The 13,857-nt window shown below is 39.7% G+C and overlaps 1 protein-coding gene across 1 annotated transcript in view; it reads left to right on the top strand.

Moving 5' to 3' along the window:
• Nucleotides 1-13,857, top strand: part of ANO2 (anoctamin 2) — a 350,630-nt gene that overhangs the window by 308,639 nt on the left and 28,134 nt on the right. Inside the window, 1 exon segment of the mRNA XM_049771984.1 lies at nt 12,576-12,721. Within this exon segment, the coding sequence (XP_049627941.1) occupies nt 12,576-12,721 (146 nt within the window).

The raw sequence follows: 13,857 nt of genomic DNA, 5'->3' as shown, positions 1-13,857 counted from the left end.
TCTACCTTTTGACACATCACACTAGTGAAAATTGAAGAAACATTCTGCAGATCAAAAAGACCTAAATAAAAAACATTATTTATTTTTAATAATTTTATTGAGAACAATGTGAATTACAAATCTTTCACAGTTATATTTATGGTACATAGTGACAGTGAATTAGGGCAATGCCCACCACTTGTGTTAACCTCCCTCTGTTACCTTTCCCAGCATGCTCCCATATCTGCACCCTTAGCCCCCTGGACTGCTAGTATAACAGGTCTCTTGTGTATAGTTTGTATTTTGGGTCTCTTGATTCTATTGTCATTGACATTGGGTTGGATATTTAGGTCTAATAACTTTTTATTTTCACTCAATGCTCATGACACTGCTTTGCCACTGGTAGAATCCCCTTTTCTTCCCTTTCAATTTGTAGGAAGATTAGAAATATGGGGCAGAACAAGTTGATTCATGTTCTATGGTTCTGTTAAAAAAAAAAAAAGAAAGTGGCTGGAGTACCTGTCTAGAAGCTATAGATATAAATTTAAAAAAAAGAAAGAAAGAAAAAGAAAAAAGAAGGGTTGCTGTTGCAAGTTTTTTTTTTGGGGGGGGGTTGCATAGGCACAGTAAGTATTGGGGAAATTAGAAAAGAAATCCCCATGGCCTAAGATATACAGGGTGTGTCCACTGTTGGTATACTGTTATGAAACCAACTACAGGCTCTGGAAATGTTCATTGTTGAATCCCAAGGTTTTTCTTTATGGTGCCAGGAAATGCTCTGCTCAGTTGTGGTTATAAAAGTCAGTCCGCTGTAACTGGAGATCTTGATTTTTGCACAGATCTTAGGACGAAGTCTAGGATAGAGTCTTTCTTTATGGTTCCAAGTGTTCTGCTCAGTTCAGGGTTGAAGTCAGTCTTCTGTATTTAGTGATCTTAGTTTTTGCAGAGATCAAAGTATGGAGGGTCTTCTAATTTCATCTCACTATTGGGTAATGAGGCAGGGCAACCTGCCCTTAGATCAGTGCTTCTCAAATAGTGGGGCGCACCCCCTAGGGGGTGGAGTGAGGCTCCATAAAGAGGGGCACATTTGACCACGGCAAACACTGTATAACAAGCTAAGTTTCGTGTTTATGTCTCTGTATGTCTATTTACAGTCGCACGATGGGGGGGGCACAAAAATGTTTTCTTCTTCCTAGAGGGGCATGACAGAAAATAATTGAGAAGCACTGCCTTAGATCAAGATGTTGCAGTTTGGGGACGGAGAGATAGCATGGAGGTAGAGCATTTGCCTTACATGCAGAATGATGGTGGTTCAAATCCCGGCATCCCATATGGTCCCTGGAGCCTGCCAGGAGCAATTTCTGAGTGCAGAGCCAGGAGTAATCCCTGAGCACGACTGTTGGGTGTGACCCCAAAACCAAAACCCAAAATAAATAAATAAATAAAATATGTTGTAGTTTCCTTGTTGGCAGGATGTCATATGAACCTACCCTGGGAAAGTTGGTGCTAGAGCGATATTAGGGACTCCTCCAGGGGGTGCCATTGCAGGGATCTGTGCCAGTTCTAAGGTTGGGATCTGGAGTTCATGGTTAGATAGTCAATGTCACATGAGGTCTAAGTCGAGTCTCTATGACATGTGTTCAGGGTGGAAAGTGCCCCTGTATTATAAATTTTATCTTATCACTAGTAAATAAGAATTTGTTTCCATACATAGATTCTCCCATTTTAGTGTGCCTATGCAAAAAGAAATGATGCACTCTTATTATATTGTTGGTGCATGTGGAAGTAAAAATGACAAGCTATACAATCTCTGTATGCTATGACCTGAGCATTTATCCAAAGCAAAATTTTTCTACTAGAATTTCATACTAAGCAGAACCAAAACAAGCAATATATATATATATATATATATATATATATATATATATATATATATATATATATACATATACAAAATAGTTATAAAGGGATGGAAGAGGCTACCTTTACATTTGTAAATAAACTAGAAGTTAAACATACAAAGAAAATATAGGTATCCCCACTAAGTCTTTTGAGATAGTCTTTGGCAGGGGGATGAGATTCGGGGCACATTTTCATCCCACATTGTGGTCTTATTGAGTCTGAGGAATGGTTTGCAGAAGTAAGGCATCAGGTAGTGTCCTTGAACTGGGGGTCACTCTAGAGCTGAGTCTGGTAGTATGCAATAGTCCACATTGAGGGGGAAAATATAATGTATTATAATAATATTTACACATTGATTATAATAGGGCTCTTTCATGGTACAGGCATATGACATATGCACTGGCAATAGCTGTTTTTGCATACTGGCAGAACATCTTAAAAATGACCTCTGGGATAAGGACTACGGACTATTGAAAACCTCTGATCTAGAATCCTCCTATGATTTTATGACTAAAATCATTATTTGCCTTTTTGTTTTTCTCATTTCACTTAGCATATCTTCCTCCAATTCAATCCAAATTGCAGTAAACCGTAGTGTTTCATCTTTTCTCATTGCTGAATCGTGTTCTACACTTTATCTGTTCTTTGACTGTTGAGCACTTGGTTTTGGGGTGTTTTCAGATTTTGGCTATTGTGAATAATGCAGTGATGAACATAAGTGTGCATGTGTGTCTTTGGTTTATGCTTTTGTATTTTTGGAGTAGATACCCAGGAATGGAATCACATTTGACATTTAAAAGCAGAGGTATGTCTGAAGTTATGTTGGTGATCATGCTAGATAAGAATATTTGCAGTAAAAAGCTTAACTCTATACAGTCATAAGATTATCTTCTGTTTTCATCATCATCTATTTTGGAAGGAAATTTTCAGATTCTTCCAAAGGAGCTTCTAAATATTAAAGGCTATCTCATGGTCCTTCATTGTGTGTATAGTTAAAGCATTTATAGTTAAAGTTACAGTATCTCAAGCATGATTTTGATGACCTGGAGAACTTGACAATCCCACAGTGATCTTGAGTGAGGTTTTTTCCTCAATTGTTAGTCCTATGTGAAACAACTTTAATGCTTCTCCATCTGTACAGAAAAGATAGTACAAAGATTAAAATGCTCACCCTGCATGTTTGATGTTCAATGTTTAATCTCTGGCACCACATGTTATCTCCTAAACATGAGAGTAATGCTTGAGCATTGCTTGCCAAGTATGGCCCAGAACACAAATATATGTATGTATGTATGTATGTATGTATGTACACACATACATATTTACATATGTGTAAAATAAGTCAAATAACCTCATTCTTGGCATATTAATTTTTCCTACATCGCGTGGCATTTTATTTATTTACTCCACATTTCTGAAAATGAACACTTTACTAAGCAGAAAAAGCAAAAACTGTAAAGAGAAATGCAACCAGAAGAAAGCAGCTGAGACAGTCAGTGACTTTTATCTGTCATCTGAATTATCTTTGCTAAATGAAGGACGCAGACCCAAAGCTTGGGGGAGCTGTTCCAGAAAGACCATGGAAACTGGTATTTCATCTCTCCTGCTAGAGAGATTGAATGAGAAGAAAAAGAAAAAAAATCTGAATTAATGCTCAAAGACCCTAGGATTAAGGCCAAGGAACCTTCTAAAAGATGTCAGCTGGGCAGCTATTGGAATGTGTCCTTTGCTTGGGAAACACTTGGCATAGAACATTGATCTCTTCATCAGACACCTCAAGTTTGCCCAAGAGGACTGTCTAGCTGTCTTTGGGACTTGGGAAAGCTTCCTTTGCTTTCTTCTTTTGGCTTCCCTTAAACCTGGCAGGTCTCCCATACAGGATCACTGAAACAGTCACCACCTTCCAGGCCAATGTTTTGCAAAGTGGACAATACTCCACCTAGATCACGATATGATAGTAATGCTAGCAGACTTCGGCACACTGGGGGCAGTGGAGGAACTTTCAGTGCGTTCACTTAATGACACTAGGTTGCCAGGGTGGGGGATTCTCAGTAATTACCAGTAATTATATTCTTCTGAAAGGGTATGATACCCCCCAAATAAGTTTGGTAATCTTTGGTTCAGGTAAACACTACCAGACAGTTTTGGCTTTGGGTCCTGATAAAAAAACATAAGGTTTCCAAGCAGGCAGAGAGTCACACCAGCCACTTAGCACTTCCCAGGCAGCTGTGCTACTAATGAGGTTGAGATCCCAGATAAAGCTGAGTTTAGTGGTCTGGCCCTGAAGGAGCAGAACTCACGCTACCTCTGTTTCCTGCAGCCTGACCTAGAATGACAGATGTTCTTTGGTAAGGATTCTGAGTCCCAGAATCCTGCTTGGTACCAGCTCCTTTTGAGACGCCTGCAGACCCCGACAAGCACAGACTGGATCTGACTGTGCAATGGTTAGAGTGGGACAAAGGGTATTTCCTTGGTGCTCCTTATGCCCTCCTATACCCCTACTCATATTTTCTATATACCTTTGCTCTATTGAGACTTTGTCTTCATACCATGTAGTACCTCTGTAATACGCTTCACTCCGTTCCAGTTCCTTACTCAAATTTTATCTCAAAATTACCCTCAGTATTTCTTGAAGCATAAATAAGAAAAGGGGCTGGAGAGTTTTAGTACAATGGCAAAGACATTTGCTTTGCATGTGGCCAACTCAGTTTTATCTCTGGCACCACATAATCTCCTGACTTCCAGGTCTCCTGAGCACTGCCAGGGGTTACTCCGGAGCACAAAGCCAGAAATAGTCCCTAAGTACTCTCAAGTGTGATCCAAGTCCCCCTTTCCCAACTCAAAAGTACAGGAAATGGACCTTTACTATTCAGAAAGAAGGTATGGTTTGTTTGCTTGTTTGTTTGTCTGAGCCACATCTGGCAATGCTCAGAGATTATTCTGGGCTCTGCTCTCAGGGATTATTACTGGCAGGTTTAGAGGACCAACATGGTACCAGGGATGGAATCTGTGTCAGCTGCAACAAAACAAGCACCCTACTTGATACTCTACTCTTGCTTTAGCTCCAATATGCTGCAGTTTTGTCTGTGTGTGAACAGAGCAGAAATGCCATGACTTTTCCTGTTCCCTCTCACCCACACACCTTTTTACTAAAAGCTCAGATTACATCTGCCCAGATAACCACAATATAGCCTTGACACAGCCAGTGTAGTTTTTATAAACTTTCTACTTTGTTGGGGGTAGGGGAAATGTGATAAATATTACATTTCAAGACATAAAGCAGCCTCTCTTGAAGGCCTTTGCACACCAATGAGATCTGTCTCTTTCCCAAACACAGCAGATTCTGGCCATGAACCAGAAGCTGAAGGAACAAATTTGAACCTTGTCAGGTGTCAGGGAAAGGAATACACAGCTCAGAAGTTGACGAGTTCCTCAGAGTTGGCCTCCTGAGGCCTGGTTCTGTCTTCTTTCAAGGGGCTTGAGATCTGTGGACTGAGGGTCTGCAGGGACTCTGGGGGTGCAGTGTCCTATGACAGGGAGAGCTACTCAGGTGTGATTAACACTCACCCTGTCTTGGAGGTGAACCCCCAAGGACCCAGTCAGGGGGACAGCAAGGAACCTTCCAGACAGAACTCTTCAGACTTGTCATTAAAAAGGGATGGAGAAATCACAGGCCAAAATGCTGGGTTTGTGAAGGGTGGTAAGATCAAAGGAGCTATTTTAACGAGTAAGTGCATCAGACGGTCAAAATCATGCTCTGAAGTTTTCCCAGCAGCCCATCTGTACACTACACAATTTGCAAGATTCCTGAGAAACCAGCACTGAGGGAATGCCTTCATGTTTTTTAATGGCCGCTGGAGGTGAAACTTCTGGGAAAGAGAAGACCATTAGAACTCGTAGGCGGGTATTTTTTTGTCATCCTCTTTGATCTCTTCATACACAGTGTATTTTTCAGTCTGCCAGTGTATTTTTCACTCTGCCAATCACTTCATCTTCTGGGAGCTCCCTCCTCTGTCCTTGCTATTTTGTTTTTGGTGGAAGAAGGAAGGTGAGGAGTTGGGTCACACTTGGTTATGCTCAGGACTCTGCACTCAGGGATCACTCCTGGTTATGCTCATGGTGCCAGGAATTGAATCTGAGTCAGCGACATGCAAGGCAAGTGTCTTACCCATTGTACAATTTCACCAGCTTTTTCTGCTCTTTCCCACTTAGTCTGCAAGTGGGTCCCCTAATTCTATGACAGCTCCTTCCTTCCCTCAGAAGTCCTGTGCCCATTCCCTGACTCTCAGTGTCATCTCATTTCTTCCCTCATTCAGCTCTGGTGGGTTGTCAGGGTTTCAGAGGCTCTCTTCAACATGCAGCCCAATTTCTCACGTGTAGCTGGATCTGAGGATAGTGGACACATCACACATCCCAGATGAACTCCTCTTAGTTGTCTCATGGGATTTTTGACCTCTGTATGCCCTCTCTTGCTTCCAAAGGTGTCTCCTGTTCACATTTCTTATATATATATATATATGGCTTCTACTTTCTTTGTTCATTCACATTGTTATGATAGTTCTCAATGTAATTATTTCTCTAACAATGCTCATCACTCTGTGGTGAGCTTCCTGTAGTGAACTGGACCTTCCAGCCCTCCTCTCTTTTGTCTCTGAGAATTACTGCAAAAATGTCTTTTATTTTTCTTAAAACTCATAGATGAGTGAGACTGTTCTGTGTTTTTCTCTCTCCCTCTGACTTATTTCACTCAGCATACTAGATTCCATGTACATCCAGGTATAGAAAAATTTCATGACTTCATCTCTCCTGATGGCTACATAATATTCCATTGTGTATATGTACCACAGTTTCTTTAGCCATTCATCTGTTGAAGGCCATCTTGGCTGTTTCCAGAGTCTGGCTATTGTAAATAGTGCTAAAATAAATATAGGTATGAGAAAGAGATTTTTGTATTGTATTTTTATGTTCCTAGGGTATATCCCTAGGAGTGGTATAGCTGGATCCTATGGGGGCTCAATTTCCAATTTTTGGAGGAATCTCCATATGGCTTTCCATAAAGGCTGGACTAGACTGCATTCCCACCAGCAGTGGATAAGAGTTCCTTTCTCTCCACATCCCCGCCTTTGTGATGTGTGCCAATCTCTGTGGCATGAAATGGTACCTCACAGTTGTTTTGATTTGCATCTCCCTGATGATTAGTGATGTGGAGCATTTTTTCATGTGCCTTTTTGCCATTTGTATTTCTTCTTTGACAAAATGTCTGTTCATTTTTTCTCCCCATTTTTTGATGGGGTCAGATTTTTTTTTATAAAGTTCTGTCAGTGCCTTGTATTTTTGGATATTAGCCCCTTATCTGATGGGTATTGGATGAATAATTTCTCCCACTCAGTGGGTGGCTCTTCAATCCTGGGCACTATTTCCTTTGAGGTACAGAAGCTTCTCAGTTTAATGTATTCCCATCTGTTTATCTCTGCTTCGACTTGTTTGGAGAGTGCTGTTTCCTCCTTAAAGATGCCTTTAGACTCAATGTCACGACTGTGATCTGAGGGTCTATCTTTATTCCAATACCATGCTGTTTTGATAACTGTTGCTTTTGATAACTATCACATATAACTATTTATAACTATAAAACATTGCTCTAAGAAATAAGAGAGGACACATGGAAATGGAAACACATACCCTGCTCATGGTTTGGCAGGATTAACATCATTAAAATGACAATACACCCCAAACCATTGTACAGATTTAATGCGATCCCTCTAAAGATACCCATGGCATTCTTCAAAGAAGTGGATCAAACACTTCTGAAATTCATTTGGAACAATAAACACCCTCGAATAGCTAAAGCACTCCTTGGGAAAGGGAATATGGGAGGCATTACTTCCCCCAATTTTAAACTGTTCACATTTCATATCTTAGCAAACTGTACCAGCCTACTGCCTATATTCTTGTGGATTCTGAATGAACCTCGAGGATTCCCAAAGAATCTGGGGATCATCCCTGATTCCTCAGTCTTCTTTCTTTCCTAGGAAGAGTCCACCAACCCCTGAAGTTCTCCTAAACATGTCTTAATCTCTATCTGCTTCTCTTCTTATCATTCCATTACAGTCAACCCAAATTGATTCCCTGCTATCTATGTCAAATCTCTATAGATGATGGCTGGTAAAAAAAAAAAAGCCCTCCAAATAAGGCCTGCAAGACCTCTCTCCTTTCTCCCTTCCTCCCCCCCTCTCACACTTCATCTCCCCCACTCCTATGTTGAGCTCCAAGCATTTGAGTTGCTTCTGGTTTCTTTTATGAACCATCTCATACCTGCTTTGACAATGGTATATAGACTACTCTCTGATGTGCCCACTCCTTCCCTCTCACATTGATGCTTTTCTCACACTGCTCCTGTATCATCTTTCTTCATTAATATGATGCTTAGTACATCTCATAGATGACACTTTTCCTCTGGAAAAACATCGTTGGCTTTAGACCAGGCTGGCATTCTCAATGACAACCAAACTTTCCCCTTTATAATAATCATCACACTTATTGTTTATGTTTGTTTAAATTTTCCAGCAACAGTACCACATTAAATGGATCAGATGTGGGGCTGGAGTGATAGCACAGCAGTAGGACATTTGCCTTGCACGCTGCTGACCCAGAATGGACCCGGGTTTGATCCCTGGATCCTATAAGGTACTCCTGCTAGGGGTGATTTCTGAGCACAGAGCCAGAAGTAACCCCTGAGTGCCACCAGGTGTGGCTCCAAAACAACAACAAAAAGCCTCAGATGCTTCACAGTCAGTTTTCTCCTGATGACTGGGAGCAACCACCCTCATAGGCCTAGACAGATTTTTGATATAAGGAATTAAGTATCAGTCAGCACAAACCTTTACTTCAAGTTCCATCCATTTTGGTAGCCAAAGGTACCATCTTGTCCTTTGAATGGCAGTACAGTATTCTATTTAATATCTAAATTATTTTCAATAAGAGCAATGAAGGCTTTCCAGATTGAGAATATTTTCGCCTCCTACCCCCCCCCCCCACTTCCCTTATGGCCTAGAAGAATGTAATTTACAAAGGGTGGATTTTCACCAGGTAGAAAAATATCAGTGAACATATTTCTCTGTCTGAAAAACTCATCTTTGTACTCTGAGATAAAGATGACGTCACCCCTTCCTGTTACATGAAACCCCACCTTCTCTTTCCTTGATGCCAGTTCACATAACACCGGATAAATAATGCCAGGTGTGCCCTTGTAGTTATTTGGGAGTAGGGGGGGGGTCACACATTGTGGTGCTAAGGGACTATTCCTGGCTCTGAGTTTATGAATGACCCCTGGTGGTGCTCAGAATACCATATGAAGTGCTGTGTATTTGAACCAGGTTTGGCTGCATGCAAAGCAAGCACTTTAACCCCTGTACTACTATCCAGTCCCCCCTTGTAGTTTTATTTAAACTTTACTGAAATGTACATTTTCCATATGAATGTTAATAAATTAATTTTTCTATTGCTAACTAGTCTGATATGATGCTGTTTTAATGATTCATCCATCTGGAAAAGAACCTAGGAGGTGGGAGATCCTCCTACCCCTGCTCCGCACCTCGATAAAATCTTCCTCTAGGAACCCACAATCCTCTTATTTAGACAAGAATTGTTCATTAAAACTTTGATTTAGTTGCCAATGTGAATGAGAACCAAACCTCCTTCTGATGTATTCTTCGTTTTCTGAATTCCATACAGTTTTTTTTTTCCTTGCTTTTATATCTTTTGTAGATGAAATTCACCTCCAGAACTACATGAGAAATTTATACATAGAAGGGCAGTTTTGGGAAGGGAACTTCAGTGGATTAAAGTGTTTTTATGTTGCCTTTGCAATGATGAAGATATTGATAAAATTCTGTGTTAAAAGTCACGTACTGTTTTAATGCTCATATATTTCCCTTAGAGTTTCTTCTTCCTTCCAATAACTCCTATAGCTTTTATTAAACATAAAAATTAGTTTTATTGTTTTGGCCAGTTTGTTTGCTTTAGTTATACACAATACACATATGAATGAAACCAACAAGTATTTGTCTCTCACTTCCTTACTTATTACATTTAACCCCATCACCTCCAGATCCAACAATTTTTCCCCCAAAGCCTGGTGTCATATTAATATTCCTAAGTTGTTTAGTTTATATGTCTTTCCTGATTATTCTGGATACAACTTCCAAAGCTATATATAGTCTATACATTTAAGTAATTTCTTGTTTTGGTTCCTTCCCTCTGTCCATACTTCACTATTATCAGTCAAGTTTGATCTTGAAAATAGTCACTAGTCACAATTTCCCCATAGCACTCTCACGGATATGAAAAGTCTTTGCTAAAAATGTAAGGTTTAGTCCAAACATACTGAATACTGTATGTGGAATCTTAATTTGAGTTATGGTTCTAAATTATTTAATCCCTCTTTCTCTTTTTCTTCCTTCATTTTTCCTCTATGTTATCTTCATAGAAAGGACTTCAACCAATAAAGACTGTTTGGCTTTTAAATCTTTAGGCTCCATCTACTTTTTATCATTTATTACTCATGGAAAATTAATAGCTTGCTATTTTATTACAAATTTTTTAACAACTACTCTGGGGGCCGGAGCAATGGCTCAAGCAGTAGGGCATGTGCCTTGCATGCATTAATCTAGGATGGACCGTGGTTTGATCCCCCAGCGTCCCATATGGTTTCCCAAGCCAAGAGCGATTTCTGAGCACATAGCCAGGAGTAAACCCTGAGTGTCACCGGGTGTGGCCAAAAATCCCCCCCAAAAAACCCAAAAAACAAAACCCCAAACAAAACAAAAATGACCCCACCAAAAATACCCTGCTTCGCTGGATTGCAACTTCTTCTCTAAATCCTTCATTGATGATGACGGTTAGTAGTGGTGGTGGTAGTTTTGAAAGGTACAAAGAGAGGCATCATAATTAAACTTTTAGCGTGTTCCAAGTCCTTGAGACTTAAACTATCCTTTCAGCTACCCCATGTGGTTAGTTAACATAGTTACGTTAGTTAATTTAACCTGTGTGTACAATCTAGTTAACATTCACTCCATTATTGTGAAGATATGGTAACTTGTCAAAGAAAATATAACTGATGAAGTGTGAAACTATTAAATAACTGTTTTCTGATATCCACCATCCAGCTTTTACTACTATACTATATTACATCTTCTTGATGGCAAATGATATTAGACAAGATACCAATCAGAACATTACTTTGAATCATTATATTTCTATCATATGGAAATATAACTGTCAGAAGCACTTTCCAACAATAGGATGAAATGCCTAGAGATATGGGGAATGTTTCTCTAGAAATGACTACACGAGGATTGGATTATCTTGTGTAAGGAATGTGAGGAAAGGAGATTTATGCACTTGGATGGAGCATAAATTGCAAATACCTCTTAAATTCTTCTAGTCTGTGATTCTGACTTTTATCCTGTTAGTTCTCCCAGCATAGCCTAAAAACTATTTCTTAGAGTTATTAGCAGAATGACAATATTACCTTTTATCTTTCTCTCTAGATTGTGTAACAATGGGAAAAATTAAAACACTATTTTTCAGGCATATTTTAGCATTTAACATGAAAAAAAGTAGGTGTCATTAATTGAATGAGTACTATATTAAATAGAGTGCTAAGGATCATAATCTTTGCTTCACTTAATCCTACTGAAAGTCTTGAGTTTCTATAAAAAATATCATAGAGGGTCTGGAGCAATAGTACAGCAGGTAGGGTGTTTACCTTGTATGCAGCTGACCTGGGTTCAATCTTCATTATCCCATATTTTCTTTCAAACCTGCCAGGAGTAATTTCTGAGTGTAGAGCCAGGAATAAGTCCTGGGCATTACCTGGTGTAGCCCCAAAACCAAACCAAACCAAACCAAACAAATAATGAAAATCATAGATTTGGAATCTTAGACAACTATTTTTTTTCAAAGTTCTGAAATAGGAAAGTACAGTTCAGGCACTGGTAGAAATTGATTTCCATTTCACTATAAACCCTCTTCCTGAATTGAGGAAGAAACCATTTTCCCTGTGTTCTTGGCTGGTAGATAGGGAAGTACCCTTTCCTTTACCTTTAAGTCTAGCAAAAATATTAAGCTAGGACTTAGTTCATTTTTGTTTCATTTAATCTTGATTTTCTCACGTTGGTGGTTAAAACCATCATCTGAGTGACAGAGAGCACAATTCAAACATTGTAAACACCAGCATATTGTTTCTGGGGTTAACTCCAGTCACCAACCATTAGCCTGCCTTTTATGGAAATAGGATTCTGTATATATTATTAAGAGATGAAAATGTCCTTTCATCTCATCATGAAAGGAGTGCTATTTCTACTTTTGTGGGCATCCTCTTTGCCTCAGAAAGAGAGATGGTGGCTGATCACCTCTGAAATGACTGTTTGCCCCATTTGACAAAAGGACCAACTCTTTTGTTGCTTATCAAACAATAGGAAGAATTTAGTTTCTTTGAGTTTGAAGAAATCTTCTAGTTCTCTGTTACAGGGCCCCCTGGGGTGTCTTTTAGAGCAAATGGTCTCTTTTGTGTTCTTTTATCTGCCCTTGGATCCCTTGGCTTCATTGAGAAATTTGATTTGCTCCTCCTTTCTGTGTGCAGTGTCAACTCTCTCAACCAGAGACTTTTGGTAATGGGTTTATTTCTTTTCCAGGAAGCTAAAGAAACTATTTCGAAAGCTGAAAGATGAGACAGAACCTGGAGAAACGGACTCTGCCCAGTCAAAGCACCCAGAACAATGGGATCTAGACTATAGCTTGGAACCATACACAGGACTGACCCCAGAGTACATGGAAATGAGTAAGAAACCCTATCTCTCATCCCACTGGGCTAGGCTTAGACAAGGAGCCTAGAGTTGGGGGAAATCACTGGGACACTCTAAGGTTGCCAGGTGGAAGGAATAGGGAATAAAACAGAGCAATTCTATCTACCTGATGTTGGGGTGACGCCTTTCTTTGAGCCTTTTTGCCTCATCTGTAAGATGAGAAATTTGGTCTTGCAGATCCTCTCTAAGGTCTCCATCATTGGTAAGTGAAGGGAAATTCAAGATTGAAGCAGAAGAATACAGTTTGCATGGGAGAGAAGTCAGTAGAATACTCCTATGAACATTGGGGTGGGGGGAAGGTGTGCATATTTGTGACCTGGAGAACATAGGAAAGCCCTCACTCTGATTGGGTAGGACTGAGCAAAACTTCAGTTTTTCTCATAAAAGTAGAGATTGTTGGATAGAAGTGATGAGAGGTAATGTCTAATGTTCATTCTTAGACTAAGCTGAGTGTAGATAAGCACAGTCTATCAACAAAGTGATAGGACACAGCCATTTTGGAAGTGGCATATATTGGCAGCAGACCCTCATTTTGGAGGTAGTGCAGGGTGTCAGGACATAGTCATTTTGGAGATGCATAGGTCTTTAGGACATCATAATTTTGGAAGTGGCAAATTTGTTATTTCTTTTTTTCTCTCCTTTCTTTCTTTTTCTTTCTTTCTTTCTTTCTTTCTTTCTTTCTTTCTTTCTTTCTTTCTTTCTTTCTTTCTTTCTTTCTTTCTTTCTTTCTTTCTTTCTTTCTTTCTTTCTTTCTTTCTTTCTTTCTCTCTCTCTCTCTCTCTCTTTCTTTCTTTCTTTCTTTCTTTCTTTCTTTCTTTCTTTCTTTCTTTCTTTCTTTCTTTCTTTCTTTTCTTCCTTCCTTCCTTCCTTCCTTCCTTCCTTCCTTCCTTCCTTCCTTCCTTCCTTCCTTCCTTCCTTCCTTCCTTCCTTCCTTCCTTCCTTCCTTCCTTCCTTCCTTCCTTCCTTCCTTCCTTCCTTCCTTCCTTCCTTCCTTCCTTCTTTCTTTCTTTTTTTAATTTTTTGTTTGTTTGTTTTTGGGTCACACCCGGCAGTGCTCAGGGATTACACCTGGCTCTATGCTCAGAAATCTCTCCTGGCAGGCACGGGGGAC

The sequence above is a fragment of the Suncus etruscus genome, chromosome 4, assembly GCF_024139225.1.
Source record: "Suncus etruscus isolate mSunEtr1 chromosome 4, mSunEtr1.pri.cur, whole genome shotgun sequence".
NCBI lineage: Eukaryota > Metazoa > Chordata > Mammalia > Eulipotyphla > Soricidae > Suncus > Suncus etruscus.
This window is presented reverse-complemented; position numbering and strand designations above follow the sequence as displayed.